The sequence below is a fragment of the Myotis daubentonii genome, chromosome 11 (genome assembly GCF_963259705.1).
Source record: "Myotis daubentonii chromosome 11, mMyoDau2.1, whole genome shotgun sequence".
NCBI classification, from domain to species: Eukaryota; Metazoa; Chordata; class Mammalia; order Chiroptera; family Vespertilionidae; genus Myotis; species Myotis daubentonii.
The window spans coordinates 77,416,422-77,437,553 of NC_081850.1; the positions used below are offsets into that span (position 1 = coordinate 77,416,422).

The 21,132-nt window shown below is 58.9% G+C and overlaps 1 protein-coding gene and 1 pseudogene across 1 annotated transcript; both read right to left on the reverse strand.

Moving 5' to 3' along the window:
• Positions 1–277: 277 nt before the first annotated feature.
• On the reverse strand, positions 278–5,998 carry LOC132211743 (thrombospondin-4-like; annotated as a pseudogene).
• Positions 5,999–15,942: 9,944 nt separating this feature from the next.
• IER5L (immediate early response 5 like) lies at positions 15,943–18,642 on the reverse strand. The gene has a single exon (XM_059658276.1). It carries the CDS (start codon positions 18,419–18,421, stop codon positions 17,225–17,227), a length of 1,197 nt encoding a protein of 398 aa, XP_059514259.1. The 5' UTR covers positions 18,422–18,642; the 3' UTR covers positions 15,943–17,224.
• Between the last annotated feature and the right edge of the window lie 2,490 nt (positions 18,643–21,132).

Sequence of the window (21,132 nt, forward strand, 5' to 3'; positions counted from 1 at the left end):
TTTGGGCAGAGAGGCCCCGGGAGCAAGGGGACCTCCAGCCGTGCTCCTTCCTGGCTCTCGGGGCCTGGATCACCCCGGGCTCAAGGGTGAGGGTGAGAGCGAAGAGGCCTCTCCTTTCTCAAGGGGAAAACCCGCAGGAAGCGGCTGGGGTGGGAGGCGGCGAAGGTCAGCGCTTGGTGCGCCAACTCTTACGCCAGCGGGGAAGCCAACGACTACCCACGTGCCACACCAGGACTTTGGGGGACACCGGTGGGAACGGTGAGACTCCTGCCGTGGAGGAGCCATGTGCACAGCTTGTAGGAAGGGGATGGTCCCGCGCCTCCCTCCCTCCCTCCTCCCCAGCCTCTCTCTCTTTTTTATCTTTAATTTATTGGTTAAGGTATTACAAATGTGTCCTCTTCTTTATTACTACGTTCATGTGAAAAGTTTGATATCTTTGGGGCAGTAAAAGAAAGCCACAGTGTATATAAAGAAAGTTGTAGGAAGTTGAAAAAAATATGGCCTTAGTGTTTAGAAAAGCCGTTATGCATTGCTCCTTGGGTTTACTTATCCAGGCGATCGAAATTCCGGGTTTGGAACCCTTGGGAGTCCTCTGGGATGGTGTCACTGCAGCGATACTTAAGGTTGGGCCAAATGAGTTTTCTTGGGAGAAGCAGAAGACGCCGAGCCGGCCTCCTCGCACGGTGGTGTCTACGGTGACTCCAGAGCCAGCCACCAATGGGGAGCGTTCGTAGCCTCGCACCCGGAGGTAGCCCACCGGGGCCTGTGCTGCAGGAACCAGCGGCAGGACACCTGTCCTTCCGGCCCAGGTCCCTGGAGTCCTTCCCCAGCAGCCTGACCCGGTCGCTGGTGTCCCCAGTGTGCCACAGGGGATTCCGGAGATGCCCCCCGGACCTGTCTGAGACTTAGCCTTCAGCTGAATGCCAGGTTCTGCAACAGCCCGCAACGGGGTGGCCTGGCAGTACGTCTGCTCTCTCTGCTTCCACATGACCACGCAGAAGCTGGAGCTGTCCTGGTAACCAAAGATGAAGCCGGCGTAGTCATCATCCGTCTGGGTATTTACGTGGATGGTCCCTTCTAAGTCCACTCCATTAAAAGCCGTGTATCCGACGGCCAGCCCAGGGTCGCTGTTCGTGGTCTGCACCATCTCCATGCCCTGGTTCAGGACCACCCAGTTGGGATCGATCTGGGCGTCCCCTTCAGGGTCCAGGACCACGGTCTGGTGGGCCCTGAAGTCGGTCAGGGTGACCTCGGCATTCTCCGGGCAGACGTCGATCCGATCGATGACCTTGTCCTGGTCAGTCTGTCTCACAGAGGTCTCCCACGCTGTCACTCTTGCTGTCCTCCTGGGCCGGGTGGGGACCAGCCGGCAGTTGTCCAGTCCAGGGGGCACCAGGTCTGGAATGCCGTCATTATCATCTTCATCATCACACTCGTCACCGATTCCATCATCAGTGTCCAGCTGGGAACTGTTAATGATGGTGGGGCAGTTTGCTGTCCTGATGCCCGTCTCCGTCACTGCCCTGACTGGTGTCACAGGAGTCCCCAACCAGATCGTTGTCCACATCAGACTGGTTAGGGTTGCTGACATCAGGACAACTGTCACAGGCACCCCCCACGCCATCGCCATCCCTGTCCTGTTCGTTGGTCATGATTGGGAACTTCCTGGCAGCTGTCTGGAATGGTTTTTATTCCATCTCCATCCATGTCATCATCGCAGGCGTCCCCCTTTCCATCCCCATCAGTGTCTTTCTGGTCATTATTTAGGACATCCCGGCAGTTGTCACAGGCATCCCCAAAGATACCTTGGTCGCTGTTTCTTTGGTCCACGTTGTGAGTCAGGACACAGTTATCCTGCTCATTCAGGATCCCGTCGCCGTCAGCATCCTCATCACAAGCATCGCCAACGCCATCTCCATCTGCATCTTCTTGGCCATAGTTTGGCACGTACTTGCAGTTGTCCTTCTTGCAGTTCCTTGAAGAGCATGGCAGTTCTTGGTCTGGGTAACTGTCAATGTCCACATGCTTCCCACAGAAGTAGCCATCGCCAGCCCATCCAACACGCCCGTCACACCCCCTGCCTCTCCTCGATGCACTGCGCGTTCACACTGCAAGGGCTCAGTTCTGGGTTTCTGCAGTTTCGCTCCGGTTTGCATCCCCTCGTCTGGTCACCAGTGTACCCGGGTTTACGAGGCCCACAGCAATAAGATCCCACAGTGTTCGTGCATATAGAGTTGAGAACACACGCTCCATTTCAACACTCATCAATATTACTGCAGACCTGTTTGACTTAGCAAGGCTGATCCCTGCACCCTGCACCACGGACCCTGTGAAGCGCCCCGGGCAGGCGTCACATCTGAAGGTGGGAGCTAAGTTCACGCAGTGCACACCCAGGTGGCAGCGCCTCCCTCACTCCCTCCTTCTCTCTCTCTCTCTCTCTCTCTCTCTCTCTCTCTCTCTCTCTCTCTCTCTCTCTCTCTCTCTTGTCCTTGGCTGCATTCGAATCTCAGGCCTTTCAATTTCCCGGCCGAGTCTCTATCCACTGAGCCAAACCAATCTGCACTCCTCTACCTCTCTTTTTTTTAGGGCCTGAAGTAGAGGGTTTCAATCACCGTCTTTTTTGTGGTAGATTCAACTAAGACCACTTGTTGAGGTTAAACCACTCACAGTTGCCTCTTGTGGATCACTGACAGAGAAAGAATTCTACAGGAGCCCCTGTAGTTCAATTGTGAAATCCCTACATGAAGAGAATGTGTCATTTTTTTCCATGTCTCTAATATTCAGAAATATTCCCCTGAGAAAATTGGGGAGAAGAGACAGGGAATAAGGTGAGGTGTGCCTAGCTCCTGAGAAGCCTTCTCAAACCCTGAAAGAATCACAGGAGAACCCCCTGTGCACTAAAAGGCATCTCTGGTCGGCCTCGGTCTTGAAGAAAGTCTCGGCTTAACAGTCCTTTTCCAGAGAGCGGGTTGCCTAACTTAGGGAAGAAGTTGCACCATGTGTATGTTTTCCATCCCATTCCTCTGACCTCATCCTCTTGGATTTCTTCTCTGCAAAGCCAATTGAACAGTTGTATCTCAGACTCGGGCTCAAAAACCTCTCGGATGAGTTGTCACACCTGTATCCTACTCTCACCTCACTCTGGCATAACCACGTGTACATGTTTATCTACATTAAAAGAGGGTGAGAACATCAAGAGAGAATATTGGGAGAGCTATGGGTATATTGACTACCTATTATCTCATCCTAATCTCTAGTTTATTATGGCAGATCTTCCAGAACACTAGTATTTTGCTGTGCTTTTCTCTGAAGTTTTCCCTGCCCCTGTACTTCACCATGGACTGCACCCACTCTACAGGGACTGTCATGTGTTCAAAGCACAGTGTCACTAAGAGAAATAAACAGTGCCATGCCCCCTCCCCTAAGGTACTCCTTCTACATGGAGTCTCTCACAGATGGTCAAAGACAAACAACAGGGTAGGTGCATGGTAGAGGGTTCAGTGGGAATGGGTAGCCATTGGAGAGACAAAACCTGAAAAGAATGGTTCTTTCTCTTGTTCTTTTCCCTTTCTCGCTTTGGAATGACCCACCTGTTGCAACTCCAGTGTGACTGGTTGAATGAGAAGGGACTGGGATCTTCCCTCACCTGTAAGAATGAGCTTCCCTTCTAAAATGCTCATCGGCTAAGACTTTATGAAACGCGGACGGTGGGGCGAGAGGGAGAAGACTGCTTAGACCTGCCAGCAGGGGAGGGAAATCATGTGGAAAGGGAGAGGAAAGTGACTTTATGTCCTTCTTGTGAAACAGTCAGCCCTTAGATTCTGAGAATATGGGGTCCTCTTAACAGAAATAGGGTGGATGAACAGCTTGGAAAGAAAGATTCTGAGCTGGATTATATATATGTTGATTTTATTAATCTTTTTGCTGGACATAAGTAGGTGGATTGCTGGTTCCCAGTAAACTTCTCGTTGAAAATACCCTTCATAGCTCACCCCTTTCTCTGGGGAATGCTTTTTCTTTCCCCACCTTCCCCTCACACCTACACATAAAGCCAAAATGCAGTCATGTGATTTGTCTGGAAGCAGCCATTCTCTTACTTGGCCCTGTCTTCTTGACTTTGATCATGGAATAAGAAGAGCACTTGAGTCATGCGGGACCCCTCTGGGTCTCCACAGTGATTGGATCTGGGATTGACACATGACTCAGCCTGAACCTACGAAATAAGGCTGTCCCAAAATTCACGCAAGAGGTAATTTTGATAGAAAACACAGGTTTAAACTTAAACTATATAGGCAGGTACGTTGTTATTAACTTAATTAGGGTACTCCTAAGGCTTAGGAAGAGCCACACTCAAGGGGCCAAAGAGCCGCACGTGGCTCGCGAGCCTGCAGTTTGCCGACCACGGGGCTAGGGCCTTGGCCCAGGTAAGAGGGCGAAGACCTGGGCTGGGAAGGGGGCGATCCAGGCAGGATCTGGTGCCGAGGAGGAGTCTCAATGACCCCGGGGACACCTCTGTGCCTGGAAGGCCCCCGGGGAAGGGGCAGGCCTGGGAGGAATGCTGTGCTCAGCTGTGGTGCTGAGTTTGCGGAGTTTCTTGGGTGGCTATTTGGGCCTGGCTGATGGTGGGGCTGGCGGGGCTGCTAAGACCCAAACCCTGGGCTGGGGGAGTCTGCGCTGCAGGGCCTCCCAGGACCCCTGAGCCCTGCCAGCGCTCCAGCCCCAGGCTCCCTCCCTCCCCCTAGGTCTCTGGTCTCGGGTCTGTTCCTCAGACTCCCTGGCCACCAAGCAGTTAAGGTCTGACCCTCTTCCCAGAATCCTTTCCCCAGTGGGAACCCCTTCACTTCTCTGCAAGTCCTCACCCGGCCCTCGGTCAGGGTGGGCGTCCTGGAAGTGCCCACACGGTGCCCACCTCTCTCAGCGCTCAGCACACCCTGGCTGGGGGGTGGGGCGGGGTGGGGTTGGAGGCTGTGTGTGTGTGTGTGTGTGTGTGTGAGACATCAGCGGCTCCAGGAGCTTTGGGGGGGGGGGGGGTGGAGGGGCAGCCACCCAGTGGGGACGTGGGGTGGCGGGGCCGTTTGCTTGGTAGACACAGCTTCTCTTTACTTGGGGTTCCTGGCGGGGCTGAGGCCGGTCCCCGGATGATCAGCACCGGAGCAGACTCGAGCAGGACTTTTCCTGGCGAAACACTGCAAATACCCTCGTGTCCAACTGTTGGGCTTGTCCGAGGCCTGACGGGGCCGTCCCCGGACGGCCGCCTACCTGTTTGTTTCTCTGCGAAGGGGCTTCAGGTGTGACGCAGAGGGAACAGCTGCGAGGTTATACAACCTCTAGTGGAAGAAAGCAAAAATCGGCAGTTTTGATCTGTCTCTGTCCATCTACAGAGACCAGGGGCTGTGTTGCCCGGTAGGGATGTGACAGTCTCTCAGGGGGTGGTGAGGGTTTGGGGAAATCCTTGTTGCTTTTCCTTGTCCCAAAACATGGCTGTACACTGAGTGGCCAGATGATTATGACCACCCGTCAGTACTGCACTGACACTCCCCAAATACTGAATATTGAAACTTCCTAAGCAAATGCTCTCAAGGTTTTATTATTATTATCATTTGCATAACTAATATAACTAATTCACTTCATTGTACTGATGGGGTGGTCATAATCATCTGGCCACTCAGCGGAGATGTGTAAACATTACGAAACACAAAAGGAAGAGAAAATGATTGTGGGTCCGTTTTAACTTTGCTTTTTTGTTTTTCATATTTGATTTTTAAACCTATGTCCACATTTTGTAATAAGAGAAGAAATGGATTTAAAACATTTCCCCTATGGAGCCTGGTGTACCTCCAGCCGAGCATGACGGGGAGGAAGGGGGAGGACACTTGCTCAGACACATCAAGCTAAGCACTGGACCCGGAAAGCAAGTTCTCACTGGAGGGTCTGCCTCAGAGCCTCCCTGAGAGGGAGGCGGGGCCCTGAGTGAAGTGCTAAACGCGTCTCACCTCATCCTCACGGGCTGGCCATGTCCCCATTTCATAGAGGAGGAAACTGAGGCTCAGGTGGGCCAAGTCACTGCTGGACAGAGGAGGTGCTGAGTACGTTTCCTGCTGAAGCTCATACTCCTACAGCCTCTCCCTGGGGCCAACCTAGAGCCTCACAGTGGCTTCCACTGTGTTATGTTGTCCCCCTCAGTGGCCGGAGTCCACCTCTCCGGGACTGTCCCGGCCCCGGCCCCGTGTCAGGCACCTCCTCCTGGAGCCTGGCTGCTTCCCAGGAGGCCGTCCTGTCCCCACAAAGACGAACAGGTGGGTAGCAGTGAGGACAACTTTGGCTGACAGACATGTGTCCGCCTGTGAGACATGCTGTGCATGTGCCCTGGGGAGTCCCCATGTGGGCTGAGAAGGTGGCACCCCTTTCCCATCGCAGGGCGACGGCCGGGGCTCCTGCCGCCCCGTAGAGTCCAGTGGGCTGGCTTGTCCGACGCGGGGCCTGCGTGGCTCAGCGGGGCGAAGTGCTTCCCGCCGGGCAAGGGGAGACTTCTCTGCAGGGGCAGGAATCGCTCACAGCCGTGAGCTCCTGGGTCTCCCCAGGCCCAGCCAGCCCATTCGGTGGACAGGAGCCATCAGGCCCCAAATCCGGGCCCCCCGCCATTCTTCAGGTCCAGTCTGAGAGCGGGTCCTTCGGATCTCCCTCAGGTTATAACCCAAATCTGGCCACTTCCTTTGCTGCACCGCGGCCACCTGGGCCTCAGCCACTGTCCGCTCTCATGGGATCATTGCACAGTCTCCTCTCCGGTCTCCCAGCTCCACTGCACCCTCTGTGCTCCGGCTCCACACTGAGCTGCTCAGCACAGGAGTCCCCTCATAGTCCTCCAGCAGCTTCTCACTGCCAACAGAACACTCCACGGTGATCTGTGCCCTCTGACCCCTTCCACTCTCCCCCAACCCCCTGCACTCCGGACATACTGCTGGCTTCCTGGCCCTCTAAGATGCCAAGCTCATTGCTGCCCCAGGGCCTTTGCACCTGCTGTTTTCTCTGCTAGGACTGCCTGGGCCCCAAGGTGAGCCTGGCTGTTTAGGACTCAGCTCAGATGTCACACCCCCTCGGGGGCCTTCCCGGCTTTCTCTGAGTTGCTGCCGAGGGAGTCTCCGCCACACCAGCCTTCAGGGCGCTCATCGCGATCTGAAGGTTTATTATCTGCTGATTGTTGACTTGCCGTCATCTCCTCTCTCAGTAGAAGGTAAGCTTGGCGAGGGCAGGAGGCAGGCCTGTGTGGCGACCACGGACTCTCCAGAGCCTGGAGCAGCGGCTGCCCCCAGGGTAGGCACATGCCCAGTCACTAGATGTTGAGTGATGAATGAATGAAGTTTCCTGTCCCTGGAGCCCTGGCCAGGGGCAGGGCCTGGGGAAGGGGACCAGGTACCTCCCGGTCCCTCAGGCCCCCACCTCACCCTACCGTGGAGGGGTGAACCCTAAGGACCTCAGGCCCTGGAGTGGGAGTAGGTGAGAGGCTCGCCCCTGCCTAGGCACAGCCTCCGGTTGGCTGCCTGACCGACCCTGGTGCTGCCAACGCAGGGCCAACATGCCCGTGACACTGCTGGGCAGGCGTCCTGACCCCCCCACCCCCACCCCGTGCCTGTGGCCACGGTGGAGGGGGCAGTGGTCACAGCAAAGAGGAGGCCAGGCAGGGCCTGGGTCCCAGGGGAAGGGTCGGTGGCAGGAGGGCAGGTGAGGTGACGCTCCATACGCTCGGTGTAAGCTCCACTGTCCCATCAGACTGCACTTACAGAACACAGACGGACAGGGTTATGCCCTGGCCGGTGGCTCAGTGGTTAGAACGAGGGCCCAGGTTCTGAAGGGCCCTGGGTTCAATTCCTGGTCAAGGCCACGCGCCTGGGTTGCAGATTCGATCCCTGGCCCAGTCAGGGCGCGTGAGGAGGGGCAACCAATCGATACGTCTCATGTCAATGTTTCTCTCTCTCCCCCTTCCCTCCTTTCCACTCTCTCTAAAAATCAATGGGAAAAATATCCTCAGGACACTTTTTAATTAAAAAAAAGATTATGGATTTCAAGACAACACAAACATTGAACCCCATCGCCACAGCAGTGTTAACCCCCAAGCCGGGGGCCCTTGAATGCAGGCCCGTGACTGCACGGGTCACTCGTGAAGCCGGCCCTGGCCGGTGGCTCTCCTGCTCCCTCAGAGAAAGCCAAAGGGGCCCAGGACAGGCAGGAGGCACTGAGAGACGGTGACCAGCCTGATGGCCTCACGTGAGCCTCTGGGTCCAGCGTGCCCGGAGCCAGAGCACCATGGCTTCCCAGGTCCGAGCCAGGTAATCCCCTCTTCGCGCAACCCACAGGGGCCAGGGCCAGGCCTGGGCGTCTGGACACCAGCTTCCTTTCTTGGCTGAAAGCATCAGCGACGGGCCCTTCAATCCGAATGCCTGCAGGTCACTGAGAGGTCCAACGGCCCCGCCCCACCTGGACCCGCTCTGTGCTCAGCGGGTCTCTTATCTCAGACCTCAGCGCTTTCTCTGAACAAAGGGGGCTTTCTTCCTTCGCCCTCCGCGCTCCCAGGCTGGCTGATGTGCTATCAGAGGAGACCCTCAAGTTTCACCCTGGGGTGGGGTGTCGGTGTGTGTGTGGAGGAGCCTGGAGGGTGGCTGGCTGGCTGGGAACTGGGGAGTGAAAGTGGGAAGGTGCATGGATGTTCAAAAACATCAGGACATGATTGGGGCGGAGTTAGAGACTCGGGGGGTGGGGGTGGGGAAGGGCCTGATTGAGGGAGGGTAGACAGTCACCAATTGCTTCTCCTTTAAATTTTAGAAAAATGGATTTGAGAGAGAGAGAGAGAGAGAGAGAGAGAGAGAGAGAGAGAGAGAAGAGAGGAGAGAAACAATGATTTGTTGTTTCACTTATGTGTTCATGGATGGATTTGTGTATGTGCCCTGACTGGGGATGGAACCCGCAACCTTGGTGACTGGGACAGTGTCCTACCCAGACACCTTCTGGAAGAGTAACCTTTTTTAAAAACACAAGTGCCGATGTATGGGAAGACAAAAAAATCCAACAAAGTTTATAGGGCACTTCTTCCACTGCCCCCCACCCCCCCGCTCCTGTCTCCGCCCCCCACCCCCCAACACCGGCTCCGGAGTACAGAGACCTTGATTGGGTCTCTCTGGAAAAAGGTGCATCTTCTTACTTCTTAGGTCAACGTTTTTTTTAAAATACATTTTTATTGATTTCAGAGGAAGGAGAGGGAGAGAGAGAAACATCAACCCACTGAGCCACGCGCTGGGCTTAGGTCACCAGTTTTGTTCAGCAGCTGAGGACAAGTTCTCTGGGCAGAACCGACTGGTGACGATATTGCGGCTCTGTGTATTGGGCACCTCCTGTGTGCCCGACGGGCACTCACACGCCTCCTCATTTTATTGACAAGAGGCGGGACTGCACGATGGGACGTGAAGAGCCATCGTTCCCTAGAAAGCGGCAGAGCCCTGTGTGTCCTCAGGTCTGTGTGGCTCTGGAGGCTGAGCTGAGCTTGGGACCAGGAGCCTGGGCTGCGGACGGCTGCCCCGGGTGGGGGTGGCCCCAGGAAGCGCTCTGGTGCCTGGCCTTGTGTCTGCTGCTCCACATTCACTCATCTGATATTAACAACGTCCAGGGAGGGATGTCGCCCACGGAGCCTGCATGCAGCCCAGAGCAGACAGCGATCCTCTTGGCTGAGGGCCCCTTAGATGGTGTGTCCATGATCAGTCCACTGGGCAGAGAGACAGAACCCGGATTGGCCTGGGGACGCGGCCTGCCCAGCAGGACCGGGGGAACTGGTTGGGGCAGCTGTCCCAGACTGTGGTTCTACTGGTTTGTCCCCTCCCTCAGCCCCCCAGGCCCCCTCCCCCCACGGAGCAGGCACGGTGTGAAGTTCCTTCATGGGTCTTGTAACCAGATCGTCTCATCCCTGCCTTCCTGTCTGGCCCTGTCTCCTGCCACTCTCCCCCTTGCCCGCAGCCATGTCACCCTTCTTCCAATGCGTTGAACACACCAGATTTGTTCCTGTGTTAGTCTTTGCATCTGCTGTTCCTTCTGCCTGGAGCGCTCTTCCACCTTTGCTTGTCCAGCTGGTGTGGTAGAACTTTCTAGAGCTCACCCGTCTGTGTGTCACCTTTCCTCCCGGGGCCCCAGGGGCACTGCCCTCCTAGGCGCCTTGCAGTCAGGCGGGTCATGGGGCTCCTTTGGCCAAGGGCAGGGGGCGTGAGGGGACTCACCTCCCTTGCAGGACCGCCTCGCTCCTGAATTGCCGAGTCACCACATGGAAGACAGCAGCAAGGAGAGTTGTCTGATGTAGACAGATTTTGCATAAAATCAATCGTTGTTGTTAAATTTCTGAGATTTGGGATTAATTCGTTATCACAGCATAGTCTATCCTATACTGACTAACATAGCTGAGCCATTCAGGTCTCAGCTCAAATATATCACCTTCTCTCCAGCCCTGTTTTAATTTTCCATAAGTTTTATCTAATTACCTATCGGTTCATTTGCTTATTATCTCCCCTACAGAATGCCAGCTCCATGAGGGCAGGGCCCTTGTCTGTCTTGTTCATGGCTGCACCCTTGATGCTTACCTAGTACAGGGCCTGGCATATGTAGGCACTCAATATATATTTGAACTAGAGGCGCAGTGCACAAAATTTGTGCACCAGGGAGGGGGGGTGTCCCTCAGCCTGGCCTGCGCCCTCTCGCAGTCCAGGAGCCCCTCGGGGGATGTCTGACTGATGGCCGTCAGTTGGACATCCTTAGCGCTGCCACAGAGGAGGCAGGAGAGGCTCCCGCCACCCCCATTGCGCTCGCCGGCCACGAGCCCGGCTTCTGGCTGAGCAGCACTCCCCCTGTGGGAGCTCACTGACCACCAGGGGGCAGCTCCTGCGTTGAGCGTCTGCCCCCTGGTGGTCAGTGTGCATCATAGAGACCGGTCGTTCTGCCGTTTGGTCGATTTGCATATTAGGCTTTTTTTATATGGATGAATGAGTGTATAGTTACTGCATAAGCAGGTGGAGTAGGCAGGTGGCCCTGCTCATAGGCAGACGTGGAGTGGGACACTGCCACCTGCATTTCCCTCGCTGTGATGGACACAGGCCTCCGCTCACAGCAGGCTGGGAACAGCGGTTGCTCTTTGACTTACTGAGTGTCAACACGGGTCTAGGACCTTCCTTCTCTCCTTGCACTTACCTCCTCAGAGAAGGGAATGCGTGCCTGCTGGGAAAGTGACTGGTCCCAGGTCCAGGTAAGCCTGTGGCTGCGCCAGGACCTGCACCTGGGCCTCCAGACTCCGGGTCCAGTGCTCCTTCGGCCGAGTGCGGCCACTTCTCATCGGTTTCAGCCGAAGTTGCCTAAAAAGTTTCTCCAGCACATTTGCCTCTGACAGGCCAGGAGATTTAGAAACAGAGTGAATCATTCTGTGGTGACCGACGGGCAGGACCGGATGGAGCTGGGACGGGGTCAGAGGTGAGAGTGGAACAGCTCCTTCCAGAATGTCTACTCCACGATGTTCCCGGGGCGAGCTTGTCTTACACTTCTTCTAACAAAGAGAACGCATTCTGGCGAGTCAAGGCTTTCCGGTAGAGCATCTGTCCCTCTGGGGTTGAGCCTGCCCCAGACAGGTTGACTATAGCTGCATCCCCCCTCACGCCCCCACGCCCCCACGCACGCTCTGGAGCGGGCTGCACATGGATTACAGCACCTGTCACGTCACAATTTTCCATTGAAAAATATATGTTAATTTTTCTTCTAAATATAAAAGTGATACATGCTCATTGTAGAAAATTTGGAAAATATAGAAATGCATGAGTGAGAAAACAAAGGTGACCTGTGATCCCACAGCCACTTCAACATGTCAAGCTTCTATCAGCCTTTTATATCTGCACATTGGAATAGACCGTTCCCTGTTCCGCGGACGTCCCAGGCCCCGCCAGCTGGGGGTGTAAAGGCCGGCCTCTCCCCCTGCAGGCCAACCCCTTGCCTCCCTCAAAGCCTTTTCAGGGTGTCCGGAGTGCCTGGCGGGCCAGGATGAGCTCCAGCCAAGTTCCTGCACGTTGGCCTGCTTGCGGATGCCCACTGCCCCTGAGGGTGGCCCTTGTCACTGTCCCTGCCATGGAGCCCGCTGGGAGAACCCGCCCCGGCCCCTGGAGCTGCGGCCTCCCTCCCCTGGTGATGCCGGAGTGCAAACCTGGGAGGCACCAGATGGCCCTGAGCCTCATTCCCGGCTGGAGCACGGAGAGTGCCTTCCAGAGCGGTGCGGGCTGCCCTCGGTCCCCCAGGCCCCGAAGCGCCCGGCCTGTGCTTCTCCCCTAGACCCATGTGGAAACGCCTGCTGCAGGGGCCCCTCCTTCGGGGGACAGTTCCAGCCTGTCACCCGCTGCCACATTTTTCTGGGAAGATCATCCCTTCTTTGCCCATGAGCTTCCAGCGGGGGCTGCCAGCCACCCTCCAACCCCGGCCACGGTTTGGGACAGGACAGTCTTTCCCTGAGACTTTCTGAGTTGAAGATAAGAGGAGAGGCAGCCCGCTTGGGTGGCAAAGCTGTGAGGTGGGAAGCCAGGAGCTGCCTCCAGTGAGCAGTGGGTCTGCAATAGGAGAGTGGGAGGCTCAAGGGCAGCGAGAGGGAGGGAAGGAGAGAAGGGGGGGGGGTGTGCCTGGATCCAGTTGTACCTGAAGCCAGCTCCATCCCTGCCCACTGCACAGTTTAGAGCCTGAGGCCACGAAGTCTCACTTTTGTCCGAGCTGCTTCCAGCAGGCCTGCTGTTCCTTACCGTGCGCAATACCGGGAAACGGCCAGGCCGCGCCCTGTGGGTGGGACACAGAGCACTGTCCTGTCTCTCTTTATCCCTGGGTTCTGGGACGCAGAGCATCAAGCACTGGGGTGGGGGTGGAGGGTGCTCCTAACCTGCTAGTCTGGGTTCAGCTGGGACTTAGCAACATCACTACTCAGCCAGCACCAGGGTCACCTGCTCGCTCTGTGCGGCGGCCTGTTTTACATTCTCCCCCGCTGGACTGTGAACCCCAACAGGAACACTGGCCCCTTCTCTGGAAGTTTTCTCGTTTCTAAAACAAGGCTGCCACAGTGTCTATTTCAGAGAGGAGCTGGGAACCTGCGCGAACCCACACCAGGGGCTTTACTGCTCTTTTATAGGCTGTTTGTTTCCCCAGGCGGCCAGCCAGGCGCTCTGCACGGGCCAGGCCCCAGGTGGATGCTGTCACCTGTGCTCAGCGATGGAGGCGCAGCAGCAAGGAGCGCTCCCGAGTGCGTGGAGAGACACCAGGGGCACACCGTAGGGGCCTGGGATCTCAGCGCCTGGCACAGTGGCTGCCCTGGGAGCCGGGCAGCCCCCACCCCTGGCTGCTGTGGAGGGCAGCCTGCGGCTCTTTCAGGCCTGGGCTGTCATCCGAGCAGCGGCGCCTGCCTGGGAGCACAGGTGGGAGCCTGGCTGAGCCCTCCACCAGGTACCAGGGGCGGGACCTGCCGTGTTCTAGGGGCCGTGGGTGTGCTGGGTGCTGGCTACCCGGGGCACCAGGGCTTGCTGGAGCTCTGGCTTCCAGAGCTGCTGTTTTCTGGAAGCCCCCCCCCTCCCATTCCCTGGGCCCTCCAGTCTCTTCCAATCTCCCTACCTCCCCAAGCAGCACCCCAAGTCCTGTCGGGGGCTCTTGTGGTCTGACCGGGTCTTTTTATTGGAGAAGGGCTGTCTGTGGACCCCTGCCCTCTCCCCTTTGGAAGACTGTCAAGGCCAGGCATGTGCGCCCCCCGCCCCCATCCGGTGCTGTGCTGGAGTACAGTCTCTCCGGATATTCCCGCGGGCTTGCTGCGTGCGGTGCTAGGACTGGAGGGAGGGGCGTTGAGTGGAGCGAGGATGCCCCTTGGAGCGTCGGTGTGGGGGCAGTGCGCTCGGCTGGTTGGTCCCGTGTGGCGCGCAGTGCGATGCCAGGGCTGTGCTGGTCTTGTGCGCCATGCCTCAGTGCGAGAGGCAGATGGCGGTGGGTTGTTTTGGGTCACTGCGGACCGTGCTCGGGGCGGCTGCCCCTGCTTCCTGGGCCCTGGAAAGATCAGGGGAACGGACACCCCTCCTCTGGGAGCTCCAGAGCGCTCCGCCCCCGCCCCTCCGTCACTGCGCCCCACGCGCCGTCTCTGGGCGCAGCTGGAGCTCAGAAACCCTGGCAGACGGAGGAGAACCCTGGTCGGGGTCCTGTGGAGTTCCGAGCCCTACGGACCTGGAGAGAGTGGGGCGGGGGCTCCCAAGCCCCTGAGCTGCCGGGCCCTGCCGTGCCTAGGTCGGCGCTCCCAACAAAGGCGGCCGGCCACGTGCCGCCTCCGCGAGGCCGGCTTGGGGCGGGGACGCGCGCAGCCCCAGCCACGCGCTCCCGTCGGGGCAGGACCCACGCGCGGCGCGGCGCCCAGGTGCGAGCCTAGCCGCCCCCCGCAGTGCCGTCGCCCCGGCTCGGCCTCGCCCACTCCCTGCCTCAGTTGCTGCAAGGCGGGGAAGCGGCGCTAGGGGGAGCTCTGGCAACTGGCTTGGTGGATTGAATCAAAAGCAAGCACCCAACAGCGCTGCCTTCAGCCGGGAAAGATGGGGAGTGGGGAGACACACGCCCCCCACCCCGGAAGCTCCCGACCCTTCCCGTGGGGTGCCGAGAAACAGCTCGTGTGTGTGTGTGTGTGTGTGTGTGTGTGTGAAGGTAGTGCCTTTCCTTCCTGTAACTCACGCCTCCAAAGCCTCCCTCTCCCCCCACCCCCATCGCGGACCTTGGCGGCCCCCCACGCTCGGAGTGTCCCCAAGAACTTCGCCTCGCGCTACACCGGGACCCAGAGCCGAGAGGACCCCTAGGACTGGCTTGCGTCTGCCTCTCGGAGTCTAGGGTGGGGTCTCGCAAGCAGCCTCTCCTCTCTCTGCGGGTGTCGGGGGGGCCGTGAGTGGTGCTGGGGGGTGGCTGGTGCGGGAAAGGGGAGCGCAGGGGCGAGGCAGCGAGCGCGAGAGCATTGGGGAGACAGCGCGCCACAGAGACCGAGAGAGACACAGCAAACAGACAGCAAGCAGCCACTTCGGTTTTTCCCTTCCTTCTTTTTTTCCCCGTCTTTCTCTGCTACCCCCCGTTTGCAAAGCGGGAACCACCCCGCGCGCCCCCGGGCCCGAGCCGCGGCTCCAGATGCGAGTTGGTTCCAGCGGGGAGAAGGCGAGCTTGCTCCTCGGGGCCTTGGCACAGCCTCCCACTCTGAGGTCATTCCGTAGGTGGTCAGAGGGGAGAGCGCGCCCGGAGCCTTCCTGCTCCATCCACGGGGGAGGGAGAGAGGCGGGCGGAGCGAGGGGAGAGGGAGAGGGGAGGGGCGCGAGGAGGGAGGGAGCCGCCGCCAGCACACCACCAAGTGGCACGGAGCAGTGATAACAAACTCAACTTAAAAAAAAAAAAAAAAAAAAAGAAAGAAAGAAAAGAAAACGAAAAAACTTCCCCAAGTTCCAGCCTAGACGTGCGACTTGCGACGTGCGGGCGGAGGCAAGGAGCTGGAGGGGGCGTGGCCCGGGTCCCTCCCCCACCCACCCGGCCTCCCCGGCTCCTCTTCCCGGCTGCAGCGGGAGCGCAGACTTGAGGCCAACCAGGCCCTGGGTCCCTGACGGGGCAGGAAATGTGCTGCAGGCTGGCTGGGCTTCCTGCAGGCGACCCGGGGCCGCCGTGTTTTTTTTTTCTTTGGAGGGGGGCAGTCTCTTTTCGGGAGGAGGCCCCCTACCCCGAGGCCCGCAGCACTGGCTTCATCCCCAACAACCAGCCTCCCCCACTCCCTCCTGCTCCCACTCCTGGCCCTGCAGTTCCCTGCCCGTCTAAAGCCAGGAGAGCTGGGAGGGGTCTCTCCCCCCTCCCTCAATGCTCCCCACCTCCAGGCCGACCTGAAAACAAGGCACCGCCATCCTCTATAATCGACTTTTTATTAAGGTTATAAATTTAAACAATCTGAACAGTTTTACCCGGTGATGTACAATTTCAGTATGCACGAAAATACAGGGGGCGGAGGGAGAAGGGCCGAGAAAGGAAGCGTTGGCAACTGGTTTTGGAGTTCACATGTGGCTGATGGCAGAGAACCCGAGGGGCTGCAGACGCCCACCTTTTTACAACAAGAGGCTCTAAATTAAACAAAATCTAGCGAGCTGAAGACACAGGACGGGGTTACCACAGGCTCGAACAATGCTGGTTTCATGAAATGCAACCGAAGGCTGAACCGGGACCGCGCAACTTGGAAGCACAGACACAAACACCACATCTGAGCAGGAACTTGGTGAAGTCTCCGACGCAGGCGGCGGTCCCGGCCCCGCCCTCCCTCCCTCCCTCCCTCCGGGCCGCCGGGGATCCAGGTGAAGGAATCGACTTCCTTTTTTGTTTGGTGAGGACCGCAGTGCGGGGCATGATGGGAAATGTAGTCCGAGGTGCCCGCCCCCCACCCCGTCCCCAAACAGTGTCCGAGAGTGTCGGGGTGTCCGGCGCCACCCCTGAGTCCAGGAGACGAGCGGAGGAGGGGAAGAGAACGGAGCCAGAGGGGCGGGGAGGAGGGGTTCAAGACACCCGCCGGGAAAAAAAGAAAAAAAAAAAGTTGAAGTGTTTTCATTTCTGCCTTCTCATTTTGCGAACTTTGGAGGCCGCCCCTAGAGAGGAAATGTGACCCAAACGTCCCTTTCGGAGATAGAATTTGCCTTTGTTTTTGCTGAGGATTTCACAAGACCCGTTCCTCACCCCGTGGAGGGACTCGGGAGGACCCAGCGCCGGGCTTCCTGGGTCTGACAACCGATTGGGATCAGCGTCCCGGGCCCAGCGCCCTCCTGCGCGGCGCCCCCGGCGCGCCCGGCCTCGCCCCCGGCTGCCCCGCACCTCCTCCGGGCAACAGCCCTCCCTCACGTGGCTGGCTCCTCGCTAAACACCACTGCAATCTCTACAATAAAAAGAAAGAAAAAAACAGGAGGAGAAACACAAAGCATACTTAAATAGGCGCTTTTTCTCTCTGTAAAAATAAAGTCCAAGATCTTAAGATTTCTTTTTTTTTTATTTTACAATTTATAAAACATTCGCCGCCTTCCCCTGCTTGTCCCCACGCTCAGCCCCGAGTGGCCGGGCACCCGTTCCTTCCCTCCTCTCGCTCCCTTGGCCGAGTCTTTGTCTGGCCCCAGCCCCGCGGGACCCCGGGTCCCCGTGCCCTCGGGGGTCCCTAGAAGGCGACAATGGCTCGAGTCCAGGCGCCGAGGCTGGCGAGCGCCTGCTTGGCGCACAGCTGCCCGTTGAGAGGTGGCGGCTGCTCCGAGGAGTCCGGCTGTCGGCTCACCAGCCCCGAGAAGCCTGAGCCAAAGATGGAGATCAAGTTTGAGATGTTGGACGCGTCCGGGGACGAGTCCGGGCAAAAGTCCTCGAAGCGGGCGCGCTTGCAGGGGGCGAACAGGGCGCCCCCGGGGGGCTCGGCTCCCAGGTCGCCCGCGTCCTCGTCGTCCTCCTCCTCCTGGCCAGGGTAATACTTGCGCTTGCAGCCGGCGGCGGAAGCCAGGCCGGGTCCCGGGGCGCCGTGGCCACAGCAGGGGCAGTGGGCGGAGGCGCAGCAGTCCTGGTGCAAGTAGCCGTTCTCCACCGTGGTCACCACGTGAGTGTCCAGGTCCAGCACGGTGGTCTGGCTGCTGCAGTGCACGCCGAAGTCCGAGGGGGCCGGGTACGCGCTCCGGTAGAAGCCAGGGGAGGAGGCGGGGGCCGGGGAGGCGGGAGGGGAGGCGGCAGCAGCAGCCTGAGGGGCGGCCCCTGGGGGCGCGGAGCAGGCGGCTGAGGCGCGAGGGTCCCGCGGGCAGAGCGCGGCGGGCGCGGGCGGAGGCAGAGGCGCAGGACTCGGCTGCAGCGGCTCCAAGGGCTGCCCGCGGTGGGGCGCGCCGTGCGGCGGCTGGAGCGAGGCGCAACCGGGCAGCTCCGAGAGCGCCCCCGCGCCGCCCGCGGGCACCCCGGCCGCCGCCGCCGCGCAGCCCCTGGGCGCCGGGTGCTGGTGCTGGTGCAGCTGCTGCTGGAGGTGCAGCTGGTGGAGCTGGTGAAGCTGGTGCAGCTGGTGCCGGGCGGCCGGCTCGCGCGCCTCCGCGTCCCCGCCGCCACCAAGTTGGAGCGGGCCGAAGTCGGCCGCGCTGGCCGGCATGCCCGGCGCCGCGTACGGGAGGTGCTGGTGCTGGTGGTGAGGCGGCTGCTGCTGTTGCTGCTGCTGCTGGCGCCGGTAGAGCTCGGCGTAGCGCTCGCTCAGGTAGAGCTGGCGCGCGTTGCGGAGCACGTAGGATACCAGGAGGTTCTTGTGCAGCTTGATGCCGCCGCGCTGGGTCCGGGAGCTGTGGATCTTGCGCAGGGAGATGCTGATCAGGCTCTGGGCGTCCAGGGCGCACTCCATGCTCCCGCGGAGACGGCTGCGGCGGAGCAGCCGCGGCCGCTGCTGCTCCTAATGCGGCTGCTGTTTCGGCCTCCAGCCGGCCGCCGGGGCGCGCTGGGCAGGGGAAACGGAGCCCGGATCAGCGGGTCGGCTGCGCTCCGAGAGGAGCTGCCACCATGCGCTGCGCGCCAACCGCAGGACCGTGCTCCCCAGACGGCGCCAAAGCAATGAGCCTCGGCCGGCCCGGCCCCAGCTATTTAGCCGGGCGTCCGGATTCCGCCCCATACCCGATAAGCCAATCGGCGTGCCCAGAGCCTCCCGAGTGACAGGCGCTGCCCGCCCCGGGGCCACGGGGCTGGCCAATCAGACCAAGGCGGTTCCTTTGTGCTATTCAAATACCGAACAGACCCCGGGCTTCTAACGCCGCTGCTGCCTCGAATGTTCTCCTGGGGCCGCGGCGCTGCGCGGGACTCGGAGGCGCTGGGGCTGCTGCCTGCAACGTGGGCCCCTCTCAGCAGCCACGTTGGAGCCGCGGCCGCCCTCGGCACAGCCTCTCGGAGCCGGGGTGAGCTCATGAGCGTGCCGCGGCGACGCCCCCTCCCCCACCCGCCAGGCTGGTCCTCACCTGCGGCAGGTGCGCGTGGCTCCCCGCTCCCGGCCAAACCGCACTTCTTTTCTCACCCTGTCAACCCCCGGTGACCCGCGAGCGCCAAGGCCTTTGCAGGAGGCTAGGGGGGCCGCCGGCTTGACCTTGAGGGGCCCTCGCGGGAGGAAGGTTTGGAGGTACCCAACCATCTCAAATGTTGGGCCTGACTCCTCGACTTTTTTGGCCGAGGAGCCGCAGGGAATGAATCCTCGGGGAAGGGCCGTTTACCCGTCTGCCTGTCGGGAAAAACACAGCCTCGTGAATTTGGTCTCCTCTGAGTCATGCCCCACTGAGTGCCTGGCCCTGCCACCTGCTGAGGCCCAGAGCGTGTGAGTGAGAGCCAGGCTGAGGGCCCTAACCGCTGTGCTGTACCCTTTCCTTCCTCACTAATCATGACCACAGGGGCCCTTATTGTGTTCCTAGGATGGGGCAGGCCCTGGCCAGAAACGCCCGCCGCCCTCACTGTGGCTGCCTGCAGAGCAGGACCCAGTCTCCGGGGGGCAGCCCGGCTGGGAAGGGGCAGAGCGGGGTCTGGCCAGGACTGGGAGCTCCAGGCAGGAGGCCTGTACCGAGGGCCGCAACTTGACAACTTGATTTCTGTTAACATTTTCCCTTCTTGTGTTGAACCATTCGTGGGTCCCCTCCTCCCAGCGGGGGACTGAGACATCGGACAGGGGGACAGGGTTATGATCTCTGGGGCGCCCTAGACTGGGGGGCCTGGAAGGACGGGGGTTGCTGCTCTGAGAGGGGGGTCCAAGGTGCCTGGGGTGGTCAGGAGGTTTGCTGGAGGAGGGGTCCTTGAGTTGGCCCTTTCAAGGAGAAAGGGCCTCACATAGACCGAGAGCAGGCGGGCCTGTGGGGGCCGGGGTGGGGCAGAGCGAGCTCCCTGCTGCTTCACCCTCTCCTCTGGGTTTCTCCCGCGGCCCCTCTTTCCTGGGGCTGTTGTCCTCGGCACCAGCTTCGTCCCTCGGCTGAGAGAACAGGCCCAGCCAGCCCGTCCTGCCGTTTCTGCGTCTCTCTTCAGTCTTCTTTTCACATCCTTACCCAAGAATATGTTTTTATTGATTTTTTTTAGAGAGAGAGAGGAAGGGAGGGAGAGAAACATTGATCGATTGCCTCCTATACCTGCCCTGACTGGGGATTGAACCGGCAACCTAGGTGTGTGCCCTGACCGGGACTCTAACCCGAGACCTTTTTTTGGTGCCCGGGAGGATGCTCCAACCTCCTGAGCCACCTGGCCAGAGCTCCCTTCAGAATTCTCCAGATTTATTTCCTCAAACAATTCTGCATCATCTACTCAGTGCCAGGAACAAGGGTTTAACCAGAGTTAGGGAGCATGTACTCCATTTTTCAGATGAGGAAACGGGCGCTGACAGATGAGGGAACTGCCCACATCTCCCAGCTCCAGGCCCAGTGCCGTGTCCTTCCCATGCTGCCATGGACCAGCTCGAACTGGCCGGAGCCCCTGTGACCAGCAGCGCCCCTGCCCTACCTCCACCCAGAGAAGCCAGATGGACTTTTTTCCAGGATTGCTATTTTAAGGGGACTACAGAAAAAGGGCATCTTAATTCCGTTCTGTTGGTGATCTGGTGACAGGGACACAGGCCTGGAACTTGTAGGAATAAAAATATACTTACTTCCCTAGAGCCTGTGTTAAAGACACACAAAGGCTTCATGTGTTTGTTTTTGAAGTTCACTTTTTTTTAAAAAAATATATTTTTATTAATTTCAGAGGGGAAGGAAGAGGGAGAGAGAGAAACATCAATGATGAGAGGGAATCATGGATCAGCTGCCTCCTGCACGCCCCCTACTGGGGATCGAGCCCGCAACCCGGGCATGTGCCCTTGGCTGGAATCGAACCCAGGACCCTTCAGTCCACAGGCTAATGCTCTATCCACTCAGTCAAACCAGCTAGGGCTGAAGTTTACTTTTGAGACATCACTGGCATGTGGAGGGAAGCAGGAGGTCTTAGCTGGCTTTCCAGCCGTGAGGACGCTATACAACAGGCAGGCCTGGGATCCATGGTGTCTGGCTCATTACAAGAGCCCATGAATGTATTATTATTATTATTATTTAAATATTTTTA